At 43.6% G+C, this 14,675-nt stretch overlaps 1 protein-coding gene across 1 annotated transcript in view; it reads left to right on the forward strand.

The window, feature by feature from the left end:
* Positions 1-7,466, forward strand: part of NHLRC3 (NHL repeat containing 3) — a 33,396-nt gene extending 25,930 nt beyond the window's left edge. The window contains exons 7-8 of the mRNA XM_077484193.1: positions 1,824-1,936; positions 6,185-7,466. Coding sequence (XP_077340319.1) covers positions 1,824-1,936; positions 6,185-6,410 — 339 coding nt within the window. The 3' untranslated portion in view covers positions 6,411-7,466. The remainder of the gene's footprint in view (positions 1-1,823; positions 1,937-6,184) is intronic.
* The last annotated feature ends 7,209 nt before the right edge of the window (positions 7,467-14,675 follow it).

The raw sequence follows: 14,675 nt of genomic DNA on the forward strand, positions 1-14,675 counted from the left end.
TGGCGCTGGCAGGTGGCACTGGCAGGTGGCACTGGCGCTGGCACTGGCAGGTGGCACTGGCACTACTGGCAGATGGCACTGGGCTGACAGATGGCACTGGGGCTGACAGATGGCACTGGGGATGACTTACAGATCGCTCTCCCTCCTCACACGCTGTCTCTGTGTGAGGAGGGAGAGACACGGCAATGGGAGATGATCTCATATGTTTACATATGAGATCATCTCTCATTGGCAGCTGCGATCGCGCTGTGAACGGCCGCTTTGATTGGCCGTTCACGGCGATCTGTATTTGCCTGTCTCCGGGAGACACGGCAAATACAAAACTTCCGCGATGCGCACCCCCGGCGGTGTGCATTGCGGAAGTAAACACAAGGCCATCCAGGGACGGCCAGGCGAAGGAACCCGCCTGCTCTACGGCCGTCATTCGGCTATAGGGCGGGCGGGAGGTGGTTAATTACCTGTCATACAACTTCAAGCAAATTGGTAAAATGTACTTTGAGACATGACAATAAGGCCGGGTCACACTATGTGCGGCTGCAGGGCACAGCAGGAGGTCCAGTGCATCCGTTCACTGGTTTAGGTCCCAATTTTTGGCTGAATTCAGACCTGAAATGCTGCCCCAGAGTTGTGTGAACCAACTCCATCGAGAGCCAGTTACACTCTCCTGTCATGCAAATTGGATGCATGGAAATCCACATTCCATTCAAATCTGTGTGAACCCAGCCTTATATCATCTTACGCCTCATACACACGATAGGACTTTGTACAAACTTTCCCTTGGATTTTTGTACAAAGGGCATCGGCCGAGAACTTGTATTCCATACACACAGCAGGACTTTTTCAGCCAACTTTCACCAAATCATGTGGTTTTTCTGCTCTATACCGCCACATTTGGTCAACTTCTGTATTGTTGTCTGATCTTTTGCATTGGTTCTGAGCATGCGTGTTTGTACTTTGTACAAAAGTCCTATGGTTTTCTGTACACACGATCAGACTTTGCTCCATCAGACTTTTGTTGCCAGAAAGTTTGTCCGTTCGCACAGCCAACAAAAGTCTGATGAAAACCGAAAAAGTTTGTCCGATGGAGTGTACACACGGTCGGATGTTGCTCCAAAACAGCTTATTTGGATGTTTGTTGTCAAAAAGTCTGATTGTGTGTATGGGCCTTTAAGGTGGTTTGCATGCAAGCAAATATAGTCACCAATTAATCTATTGTAACCAATTAGCTATCATTTTTATTATTTTAAGCATTTAAGCAGATGAAAAATGACCCCCATGTGCTATAGGTAGCAGGGTAGCAAAGTGGTAAGCGTGGTTCTCTTCCAGCATTGAGGTCCTGTTTTCAGTTCCCAGCAGGGACACTATCTACATAGGGTTTGTATATTCTATGTGTGTTTGCAGGAGCTGCAGTTTGCTCATGCATTCCAGCAATGCTCTCTGAAGAGCAGCTCGTGTTCCGATCCCTCCTAAGAGAGCATCTAAAGCACTTCCTCACCGCCTGTTTTATCCCTTCAAACACCGCACTTTGCCACTGCATTGCACCTGGTTGGCGGGACAAGCACATTTAGTTGAATGGGTTGTGTTCAGTGAGCGGTACTGCCCCTTGAACGCAGCAACGGGGATAATTCTTGCCACCATGCAAAGCATTAGTGCCACCACGTGTGTACTCCCCCAATGCTGCCTCACGTTTTTACCTCCCCCAACCTAAGTGTAAAAGAGATCATAAGTAAATTATTTGGCTTTTGTTTAAATAAATGGTTATCAGTGTTTTATTCCCCAGACTGAACTGTCCTGATGAAAGATTGTTGTCTGACCATGTACAGGTTTGGGTTGCAGATCGGGGCAATAAAAGGATACAGGTGTTTGATAGCATCACTGGGGAATGGATTGGAACCTGGGACACCTGTTTCTCTGAAGACGGGCCCTACTCAGTCAGGTATAATTGGACAATTTATTTAAAATACGTGAGGTCTAAAGTGGGCATTGTCAGCTGTTGAGTAATAAGTTCTGTCATGTAGTAAAACATTCATTGCTGCAAAAGATTTATATTTTACCATTTGTGGTGCATAAACACAAACTGCCATCTGTTATCAGAAATAATGGCTCAATAGAACACGTAATCCTTATGGTGGTTCTGGAAACATTGTTTCTGAGTTTAAAAAAAAGGCACAAAGTTTCTTGGATATTCAAAGTCATTCCGAGGAACAAACTAAACTCCTCGCTTCAATATAATGTTGGAAGTGGCATGTGTCACATTCACTAAGCAGATAGATGTGTTTCAGGTCTGTCTGCACCACCCAAGCCAGTTTGGATATTAGAATGGAATAGAAACTAGTACAGATCTGCACCTAATTAACAGAGGGAATGCGGCAGTTTTCCATATAGAAAACTGCCACAGATACCCACCAGGTGCGACCTTGTTATGTGGGATGTGAGCTGTCTGCAGAGAGTTCACATCCCTCACACTGCTCATGCAGTGATCACGCTACACAAGCAGAGCTGGCAGAATTAACAAGCCTCCTCCTCCCTTCTGCTCTGTGCTGAGCGAGCAGACGAGCAGAAAGATAAGAGTATGCAGCTTCAGCTCTCCTTTCTCTGTGCTTTGAGCTCTGTCACAGCCACAGAACAGAGAATGGATCACTCCCAATTAACAAAAGGGGCTGGTTCCCCTTTGTTAATTATAAGCAGCATTTTCTTCATTTTTATGCTTAGGTTTATGTTAAAAGAAGAACTCAATTTTTCCAGACACTTTACATAGGTCATTTGGGCCAAGCTGGCCCAAACAAACTGCACTATATTACCAAAAGTATTGGGACGCCTGCCTTTACACGCACATGAACGTTAATGGCATCTCAGTCTTAGTCTGTAGGGTTCAATATTGAGTTGGCCCACCATTTACAGCTTTAACAGCTTCAACTCTTCTGGGAAAGCTGTCCACAAGATTTAGAATTGTGTCTATTGGAATGTTTGACCATTCTTTCTGAAAGCGCATTGGTGACGTCAAGCACTGATGTGGACGAAAAGGCCTGGCTCGCAGTCTCCGCTCCAATTCATCCCAAAGGCATTCTATTGGGTTGATGTCAGGACTGGTCAATAATGTTCCTCCACCCCAAACCCCACTCATCCGTGTCTTTATGGACCTTGATTTGGGCACTGGTGCGCAGTCATTTTGAAACAGGAAAGGGCCCTCCCCAAACTGTTCCCACAAAGTTGGGAGCATTAAATTGTTCAAAAAATTGTCTTGGTATGCTGACGCCTTAAGAGTTTCCTTCCCTGGAACTAAGGGGCCAAGCCCAACCCCTGAAAAACAACCCCACATCATAACCCCCCCTCCACCAAATGATTTAGACCAGTACACAAAGCAAGGTCCATAAAGACATGGATGAGCGAGTTTGGGGTAGAGGAACTTGACTGGTCTGCACAGAGTTCTGACCTCAACCTTATGTAACACCTTTGAGATGAATTAGAGCGGAGACTGCGAGCCAAGCCTTCTTGTCCAACATCAATGCCCAAAAATTCCCATAGACACACTCCTAAACCTTGTGGACAGCCTTCCCAGGAGAGTTGAAGCTGTTACAGCTTCAAAGGGTGGACCAACTCAATATTGAACCCTACGGACTTAAGCCTCATACACACGATCGGACATTGTACAAACTGTCCCGTGGACTTTTGTACAAAGGGCGTTGGCCGTAAATTTGTATTGCATACACGCGATCAGACTTTTTAGGCAACAAACACGAACATAGTGACGTTTCAACATACTGATGACACTTCAAAAGAGGATGTTCAGTTACTCTGGCGCCACCCTTTGGTCAACTTCTGTATTGTTGTCTGATCTTTTGCATTGGTTCTGAGCATGCGTGTTTGTACTTTGTACAAAAGTCAGATGGTTTTGTGTACACATCCTCCATTGGACTTTTGTTGCCAGAAAGTTTGTCCATTCACACAGCCAACAAAAGTCAGATGAAAACCGAAAAAGTTTGTCCAAAGGAGCGTACACACGGTCGGATGTTACCTTAAAACAGCTAATTTGCATGTTTGTTGTCAAAAAGTCTGATCGTATGTACAGGCCTTTAGACTGGCATGCCATTAAATTTTAAGTATAAACTGTATGTAGCTGTGGCTACATACAGCAAACTGCAGTTGTGTTCCAGGTGCGAGCGGAGACTTTCTGTCTCATACACGGAACACAGAAGAGTGCAGCGCAGCAGGCGCTCATCTGCTCAGAGCAAGCAACGTATTCTAGCAATGAATACAAAGCTGTCTCTGAGGTTGTGACATCATCACCTCGCCTCTCTTGACTCAGCCAATTAGAGGAAGCTTTGTATTCATTGCTAGAATACATTGCTTGCTCTGAGCGGCTGCGCTGGACCAGATATGAGACAGGAATTCTCGGCTCGCACCCAGAACACTGTATGTAGCCACGACTACATACAGCTTGGCCCAAATGAACTTAAAGTGTGTGGAAAAATTGAGTTATCCTTTAATTTACACTCAGAGAGTTCTGCTGGGCTACACAAAACCCTGTTTTCTATAATGCCAAACGAATAAGCATATTTCTGTACGCCAGCCAGAAATCCCCTTTAATTATCCCGACTACACTAAACTGAAAGCCAGATCAGTTATTATTTAGAAAGTATGATATATTTACAGTGAGCATGCTTTTCGTGTTATTATTGCAGTATTTACCCTACATTCCTTTTATGAGTTTGTTCTCCCATATTTTTCTTTGTGCAATAAATATTACAAAAATAGTTTTCTAGTACTCACTATAATTTAGTTTCCCTAGATCTCCCACATGTCAGTATAATTATGGGGTCAGGGGACGGAGTTGACATGAGATGAGCCAGGAATATGGAAAACTGTTTTCTAGAACTTACCGTAATTTTACTTTCCCAGCTTTGCTTTATGTCAGCAAACATATAGGTTAGCTCCAACCCCTGACCCCATAGGTATGTTGACACGGAGTCAGACAGAAAATAAGTTTATACATTAGCCACTATAAGGAGCTCTGTATTTCACTATAATCGCACCTCTCTGTTTAAAGTTATTCTAAAGCCAAAATTTTTTTTTGTCCGTTTAGATTGGAAAATAGTCTAAAAACCCTCATCAAGTTTTTTTTTTTTTTGTTTTTTTTTTTACACATTATTTAATATTTTACAATAGTCTGGACAAATACAGAGAGTTAACATTTTGTTTTTAGGCAAATGTAGAGAACGGCATTTAACATAGTATTTCACATGTTATCAGTCAGCAGGATGGGGATACAATCGCATTATGGAGAAAGTAGGTTATTGTCTGCAACCTCATCAAGGATTGTGATGTCAGAGAAAGCTTTGCATTTGTTGAGGGAATGCAAAGTGTCCTGAATGGTGCCCATGTCAAGTGAGTGACCTCCTGTGTTTTGTAAACAGTAGGACGGTCGCTCAGCACAGGTCCTGGAAGTTAGTGGAGGTCACTGTAACTAAATTGGAGTGCGTTTGAGGAAGGTTCTTGCTAAATATATGTGCTAATTGAGGGTTTCTTCCTCAAAGTCAATGAGTGGTACAGCTATGTATAGATAGGATTTTAAGTACCCCTCCAATAAGCACAAAATACATTGATTATATTAAAAAAGTATACAAATGTTTATTTCATCCACTATAACAGTTTGAAACATTTTTCTTTTGTGTGTCTATACATTGATACCCCCGAATCCTTCTCCATCTGATGGATACAATCCATGGTGGTTATAGATGAGACAGGAAAAGAGGTTGACGCATTTCGTGGAGTCACCGCTTCCTCAGGACCTCCTATCTCATATATAAATGCAAAAGGACAACGTATATTCTGAAAGCAAAAATACATGCTAATTCACAGTACAGCAAGAGATGCATATCATTTTTATGCAAAAAAGCATACACATGGTATACATAATGTTATCATATATTAACTAACCCCAGAACTGAGAGAGAGAGAGGAAGGAGGAAAGGGAAAAGAAAGGTCACTGTAGTAGCAGTGCCTACTATAGTAATTTTCATCTTCTACGGGGGTTCTCGCAGGTATGGCACCTACATAATTACGTTGGTCCACACTGGCTAAATGTAATTACAGAGTACATGCCATACCTAAACTTCAGCTTTAACAAATACAGTTTTGCTAAACTAATAGCTCCCTGGTGATATTTCTTCTGTTGTTGTTGCAGGATAACAGCGGACAGGAAGTATATAGTCGTGGCCCAGCTGAACATAAGCCGCCTGCTGTTTCTGTCCTTCCCACCTATAGGACAGATTGGACAATGCCAAGTGGTCAGCACTATCCAGATGGCTGACGGCGTTCGGCCTCATCTTCTAGATGTCAGTATAACGACTGGTTCAGTTTATGTGGCAGAACTTGGTGCTCAGCAAGTACAACGATATGTATATGTGTGAAAGGGCAATGGGCTAAGCCTGGAGCGGATTTGTACTTTTTTGCCTTGGAGGTCTATGTTGTTTTGTGGCACTGCATTCAAACTCTGGGAAAATGTCAATGGTGTGATTTTTGTCCCACACATTCTCCAACGTGATCAAGCAAGCATAGCATTTCAAAGAAAAGTCTTAAACCAAGCTTGTGCTTTAATGAAAAGCCTAATTGTAATAATTTATACTTTGTTCCAGAGACATACTAAGGTTGTAATCCATTTTTCCTGCCAACTGTCCAATTCACCTCTCTAGTGCCGTCCTTCTTCTCCATGGACCCTTCAATCAGCTGAACAATGCATCTTTCAAGCAGCTTAGCATGGATAAACAAAGATAAGAACTGGAACCAAGATAAAAACAGATTAATGTCAGGCTTTCTGCATTTGATTTCTTTTCTTAAAGCCCAACTTTGGGCAAAAAAATGACCCTCACACAGCTGGAGTTAATTGCTCCTCAAGTCTTGGGACATAGCGATATGGAGTAAAACTTTTTATACATCTCACTCCTGTAGGGTTCCTATATCCAGGCAACAGCTCCCACAAAGGCTCCTCTCTAGGCCACCATCACATGTCAGACTCCTCCACATACAATGCAGGGCTAATGGCCCTGCATTGTATGTGATGGTGCTGAGGGACCACCCACAGCCCATAGGATCAGGGAGGAGAGGACAGTGCTGGAGTCTGCTGGAGCATTGGCTGCACTAAGTTCTAAATCTGCAGCTCCCCCCCAAACCGAATGAGCATTTAACCCTTGCAGCGCAGGGAGCACCCACTGCAAGGGGTGCTTTTTCTCTGTCCCGAAATTGGGATTTTAATTTTTTTTCAGGAATTGGGATTTTGATTGGGATATATAGCAGTACATGCACACTGGAGGTTACAGTATCGCTTCCTGTAGATCAGGACATGTTTCTTATTGTTGAAAGCAAGGGTTTTCTTTTTGATTAAATTGCATTGTTTGTAATTACTTTCATAATGTCTAGATTCCATGAAAATAATATACTTTGTATAAAATAAAAATGCCTTGAAGAAATCATCAAGTTTTACTAATCTGCTGTAAAAGCAACATTCTCAGGGTTTCAGTAATATTTTGTAGTTGAAATGATAGATTTACTATTCTACACACAGAAGCTCAAAAAGTTAATATTCATTCATCAGTAACATCAGGGACCCCAGAGATGCATCTTAACTGTGAAATCAGAGGTACATTTCTGAAAACCGTTACACTTGATTTTCAGGTCTTTAGGTTGATGTTCAGGATCGATGTAATAGATTGTGATGATATTAAAGTTGACCTTGCATGAAAACGCCTTGCAGCCCGCACCCTCCAAAAAATGTAAAATAAACTAAAAGCAATAACACGGGGGAATGAAGGGGCTCAGGGGAGTAAAACGAGGGGGCTGGGGGGCTGCTCAGTGAGAGAAGTTTTTTCACCTTAATGCATAGAATGCATTATGGTAAAAAAAAAAATATGAGGGTTTACAACCCCTTTAAATAAAGTCCTTAGAAATTCCATAAGGTTCCACAATCTTCATAGTGCAGATTAAAATTGTCATTGTGCAAATAAAGTGGCAAGCGTTGAAACAGATAATCCGTGCTCCCCTCCTGTGTGCCCTCTCACTCACCAGATACTATGGACTCCCAGAACTGAAGTCTTTCTCGCTTATATGGATGGCTGGGCTTTGTTGTCCTTCAGGCTGTATCTCAGGTTGTAGCTCAAGTTGTCCTCGGTATACACTCAAGGGTAATAATAAATGTTATGAACAAAAACAAGTAACATCCATTCACATGTTAAAAAACACTGTAACATATAAGTTTATTTCGCACTATGTTAAATACTGCGTCATAGTATATGAATTTATTACACACTGAATTTAATGTTGGATAGCGCTCTTACAATGATTTTCACCTTCTATATTATATGTGCAGTCTCTGCACTCAGGGGCGCTGTTGCAGTGTGAACAGGACACACAGAAAACAATTTTTTCTATTGCCCTTCAGAGACTTGTTTTGCTAGTGCAGAAATCACAGACTCCCTTTTACATCAGTGTCTTCAGTCCTCACTTTCACATCACACCCCCCCCCCTTTTACATCACAGGCTGCCTCATCACAGACCCCCCATCACAGACTGACCCATCACAGGCCCCCCATCATTGACTTACCTGACCCATCACACTGTGACCCCCCCATCACAGACTTACCCATCACAGACCCCCCGTTTTACATCACAGACCCCCCCCCCCCCCTCCATTACAGACTGACCCATCACAGACTGCCCTGACCCATCACAGACCCACCACCCATCACAGACTGACCCATTACAGACCCACAATCACGGACTGACCCATCACAGACCCCCCCCCCCCCAATCACAGACTGACCCATCACAGACCCCAATCACAGACTGACCTGACCCATTACAGACCACCCCCCCTCCCCAATCACAGACTGACCCATCACAGACCCCCCCCAATAGAGACTGACCACCCCCAATCACAGACACCCCATCAAAGACTGACCCCCCCAAATCACAGACCCCCCATCACAGACTGGTCCCCCACAGACTGATCCCCCCCCCCCATCACAGGCTGTTTCCCCCCATCACAGACTGACTTCATGTTTTGTGTGAATAACAGGCAGTGTGGGGAGGAGGCAGTGCAGCAATATTACAGAAGACATGGACCAGCCGCGCCTGCCATGCTGTGAACATAGCAGCAGTAGGCAGGCGGGCGAGCTGGCGATGGGGAGAGGACACACAGGAAACTCCTTGGCGAGGCTGCGGTCTGGGTAGAATAACCACTGGGGCCAGAACCAGACCGCAGTCCACAATTTAGTAACGCCAGATCTAAACCATTAAAAAAAAAGTTAGAAAAAAACGACTCATATATGTTTTCTAATTTATTCATAAGAACATTAGATAATTAGACAACTGTTTTGTTTTTTTCAGCCGTTGGAAAATTAGGGGCCATCTCCCAGGAATGGTCAAATAATTTTTCTTCTACAGAAGAAATCTTATCTTAGGCTGTCCTGTTATAAGCTTCTTTCCAGCTGTGACCTAACAACCCAGTGGGATATAATTCCCTATGCCTGTGATGCCAGTAGATTTCTTTATTGCTGTTTGGTGGTATTTCAGACAAATCCATTCTTCAGTTTTGTGACAACACGTTAAAAATTAAAATTCCCTTGACTAATTAACAGTACTGTTTGGTTATACAGTCAGCGAGTAAAATAAGTATTGAACACATCACCCTTTTTCTAGGTAAATATATTTCTAAAGGTGTTATTGACATTACATTTTCCCCACATGTCGGTAACAACCCATGCAATCAATATATACAAAGAAACCAAAACAAATAAGTTCAGAAATTAAGTTATGTCTAATGAAATGGAATGACACAGGGAAAAAGCATTGAACACATGAAGAAAGGGAGGTGCAAAAAGCATGGAAAGCCAAGACACCAGTTGAAATCTATCAGTAATTAGAAAGAAATACTGCCCCTTCTCAGTGCAAATTAATATCAGCTTGGTTCAGTCTCAACTGATGGCCTATAAAATAAAAAGGTGTCTCATTACCAAGGTGTCATACAAGAAACACTGCATGATGGGTAAAAGCAAAGAGCTTCCTCAAGACCTTCGCAACCTTATTAGTGCAAAGCATACATATGACATTGGTTACAGAAGGATTTCTAAACTGAATGTACCGCGAACACTGTTGGGGCCATAATCCAGAAGTGGAAAGAACGTAATTTCACTATAAACCGGCCATGGCCAGGTGCTCCTCGCAAGATTTTTGATAGAGGAGTGAAAAGAATTATCAGACGAGTTGTCAAACAGCCAACAGAAAATCTATGTAAAGAACTAAAGATCAGAGTTCATAGAAGAGGCCCACGAAACCTTCCAGATTGTGTGGAAAAATGGGCCAAAATGACATCTGACCTGAGCAACGCATGCAACTAGTTTCCCCATACAGGAGGTGTCTTGAAGCGGTAATTACCAACAAAGGATTTTGTACCAAGTATAAAATAAATTTCAGTTAGTGTGTTCAATACTTTTTCCCTGTGTCATTCCATTTTATTACACATAATTTCATTTCTGAACTTATTTGTCTTGGTTTCTTTGCATGTATGGATTGCATGGGTTGTTACCGACGTATGATGAAAATTCCATGTCAATGGCACTTTTAGAAATATGTACTGTATATAGAAAAATGGTGACATGTCCAATACTTGTTTTACCTGCTGTATACCTAAATATATACACATACATACAGGAACTCAACCTCCTACAACATGAATAACATGCATTAATAACATCAATAAGAGACATCCAAACCAGGATCCTGCGGTGAGGCCAAATGACTTCCATGCACCTACAGGAAGAGCCTGAAAGCTGGTGTGTAAAGTACTTATCTTTATGGTACAGTACAGGACACAACAATCAATTAATAGGCAATGGGTTATATGCCACGACCTTCAGGTGATTGGATGCTGGCAAAAGGCTTGCTGGGTCCCCTTAGTGTACCCATATAACTCCACTGACTCTTTTTTTGCTAGTGCCGCTCCTCTTCCTTTCCTCCCGCTGACTATGTTAATGGGCCAAAACCAGAATTGCCTAGCACATTTAAGCCGGGGACACACTAACAATTTTTTTTCGTGCAACCCCGCAGGTTGCAACGAAAAAAAAAAAAAAGACTGTCAGCTCTGGTCGGAGACACTGTACTAACCATGCAAGGTTAGTGGTTGGAACTTCCACGCTGAGCTGTTGTGTTCTGACAGGGGGACAACCCCCCACCCCCAGAATACTTTGATCAGTGCTCTCTGCCATTGGCAGCACTGATCTGGAGTCGGTTGGCTGCTGATTTTCCAGCATGCAAATCTGACACATGCCGGTTGAACAGCCAGCTTCTGTTGGACAAACTATGCCCATGTGTATGGGCAGTGGTGTATTTTGGTTTTGTGCTGCCCTATGCAAGACTAAAATCGGACGTCCCCCCGCCCCCCCCATTTAAATTGGTCGCACCCCTTCCTGTCCATTGACACCCACCACCATCTGATCCCAACAAAAACAGACGGATGGGGGATATATTGTGCATAGCAGACAGATCCCCCTGCTGAGCAGACAGATCTGTTTTGCAGAACCTGTGTGAAAGGGCTCTTACTATGTTTTTAGTTTTATTTTAAGTTTTAACTTTCTTTTTTTTTTTTTTCCCAGGTACATTTTTTTTTTATAATAATTTATTTATTTTTTACATGGGGGGGGGGGGGCTTTGGAGAGACATCAGGGGTCTAAACAGACCTCTAATGTCTCTTTAGAAAGGGACTGAAGTCAGTGCCTTTCTCTATAGCCTGAGCTGCACTGTGGATGAATGAGATAGGTGTCTGTATAGAGAGATATGTATAAACAGTGTTTACTATATTTCATTCACAAACTGACAAATAGTTAACACAGTTCACAGTTCAGAAAAGGGGCTGGTAAACATGTTTTTACCAGCCCCCCACTCTCCATCCATCCCGATCTCCCGTACTAGCACCGGCAGCTGTATGGAGCACCCCCCCCTCGCCCTCTATCCACATTTCCCGCACTAGCAGTGACTGCATCTGGCGGAAGTGGGGGGCAGGAGAACTGGCCAGCCGCTAGACAGCGCAGCTCTTCATCCATCCACATCTCCCACATTAGCAGTTGCTGCATCCGGCGGGAGGTGGGAGAGCCGGTGTTATGTCCAGGAATGCCCCCTATCGAATAGTGCCCGCGCATGAGCAGGACGGAGCCGCACTCCAGCTGAGTTGCCGATCAGCTGGAGTGACGTGAACAGGGTGCAAGCGCACATTGTACGAGGTATCTCTCGATGGGAGATACCATTTCACGGGCACAATTGAAACCTATACAAACAGCGGTGGGGAGACCGTAGTTCTCACATTGTGCCTCACTGTTGCGCGCAGTTATACAGTGTGCTAATGGTCCAGTTTCCCCGCTGTTTGTATAGGTTTAAATTGTGGCTGAGAAATGGTATCTCCCATCGAGAGATACTGCCTACGATATGCGCATGCTCCATGTTTATGTCAGCCCAGCAGTTGAGAACAACACTCCAGAGTGGACAGGACTGCATTGGATTTTTTGGCAGGATCACTTATCAGATAAACTAATACCCTTTCATTGTTATTTTTTTGTAGACCAAAATGGAGAAAATATAAGGAATTCAGTGTAATGGATTGCACATGCCGACAACAAAATCCATGATTTTTGTACGACGGATGTTGACTCAAACTTGTCTTGCATACACACGGTCACACAAAACTTGTTGGAAATTCAGACCGTCAAGAACGCAGTGGCGTACTACACGTATGAGGAGCCAAGAAAAATTATGTTCTATAGCCAGTGCGGGTCTTCTGCTTGATTCCGAGCATGCGTGGAATTTTTTACGTCGGAATTGTGTACACACAATCGGAATTTACGAGAACAGATTTTGTGGTCGAAAAATTTGAGATCCAGATCTCAAAATTTGTTTGTCGGAAATTCCGATGGAAAATGTCCAATGGAGCCCACACACGGTCGGAATTTCCGACAATAAGCTTACATTGAACATTTGTTGTCGGAAATTCCGACCGTGTGTATGCGGCATTAGAGTTTATATATAATTTAAAAACCGCATTGGTTCTGAACACGTGCAGTGAAAATGCGTGTGCTAGACACACTATGTCAAAGGATGGAAGGATGTTGAGCAGGAGGGGGCTGACAGGGCCACCCACTAGACTAAATGCAAACAGTTTATGACCAGTACAAACTGTTTAAAGGACAGCAGCTATGATTGAGCCCTGGTTCACACTGAAGCGATGCAGGAAAAGCACAAGATTGGCTGCGATTCCCCACATTGGATCGCACTGCAAAGCAATCGCACAGCATCCTTGTGATCTGCTGCAGGAGTCAATGTTAGATTAACTAAACACCAAAATAGATTGCAAAACGCAGTGCGATAGGCATAATCGCATTGCACTGGTGTGAACATCCATGCAATTCAAGTGCGGGGAAGAAAAAGGGGTCCTGCACCATTTTGGTGTGGATGCAATGCGATATGAGCCATACAAAATTAATGGCTCAAACCGCACCACAAGCGTGAACCCAGGCTAAAGGGTAAATACAAAAATATCACAGACTGAAGTAGATCAGTAACAGAGATGTAAAAAAGTTATAAGAACTGTATCTATTTATTATAAAGGTGTTATAGGGAGAAGTGACATTTTTTGAGACACAGGTGGCCTCCCTTCAGAGACGCAACGTAGGGGTCCAGAAGTCAGAATTGCAACCCAGCCCCATGCTTCAGAGGACATGTGCAGCTCCCCTGTCAAATCTGGTTCTACAGCTGGATAGAAGGCGTGGCATATAGAGGAACGGCCTGCAGCCGCTAAAAAACAGCTTCTCCTCCTCTCCCTTCCAGCGAGCATTCAGAGGCTGCAGGAGGAAAATGGAGGGCATTGGTTCCTCTATATGCAGTGCCCGCTGCCTCTCCAAGTTACTTGTTTCCTGCTACGCCCGGCCCCTATGTGGTCTTCCTCTGCCCCCACAGCGCTGCCAGCTTCTCCTCTCTATCCGGCGGCTGGAGGGTATTTTTTCAGGCTGGAAAGCAGGGAAAGGGGCCGGAAAATATATAATTTATCAGCCCCCTTGCTTTTTTGAATGGACACATTGAGTGATCGGTACCAATTACTCCTGTGTCCATTTATAAATGAAGCATAATAAACTGTGTTTCTGTACAAAAAATGGGTGTGCTTTAGGAGCATATTAAATAAGGGTATTAGCCAGTGAATTCTAAAGGGTAATACATTTAAAAGACTTATTAAAAGCCCTGGGTGGCTTAATGCCAACATAAAAATTCATATAAAAGCAAAGGAGAAGGCCTTCAAAAAATACAAGGCTGAGGGATCATCATTAGCATTCCAGCTGTACAAAGAATGCAATCAGAAATGTATGGGTGTAATCAGGGCAGCTAAGAGAGAACATGAAAGGCACATAGCGAAGGAGAGTAATAAAAATCCCAAGAAATTCTTTAAAGCGGGATTCCACCCTAAAGTGGAACCTCCGCTGATCGGATCCCTCCCCCCCTCCGGTGTCACAATTGACACCTTTCAGGGGGGTGGAGATACCTGTCAAAGACAGGCATTTTCACCCACTTCCGGGCATAGACTCCCGTGGGAGTCTACGCCATTTCCTGCCCTGCCGCGCTGTCTGCTGGGACACACATGGGTC

The sequence above is a fragment of the Lithobates pipiens genome, unplaced genomic scaffold (genome assembly GCF_037356315.1).
Source record: "Lithobates pipiens isolate NorthernLeopardFrog02 unplaced genomic scaffold, aLitPip1_a1.2 Scaffold_16, whole genome shotgun sequence".
Lineage (NCBI taxonomy): Eukaryota > Metazoa > Chordata > Amphibia > Anura > Ranidae > Lithobates > Lithobates pipiens.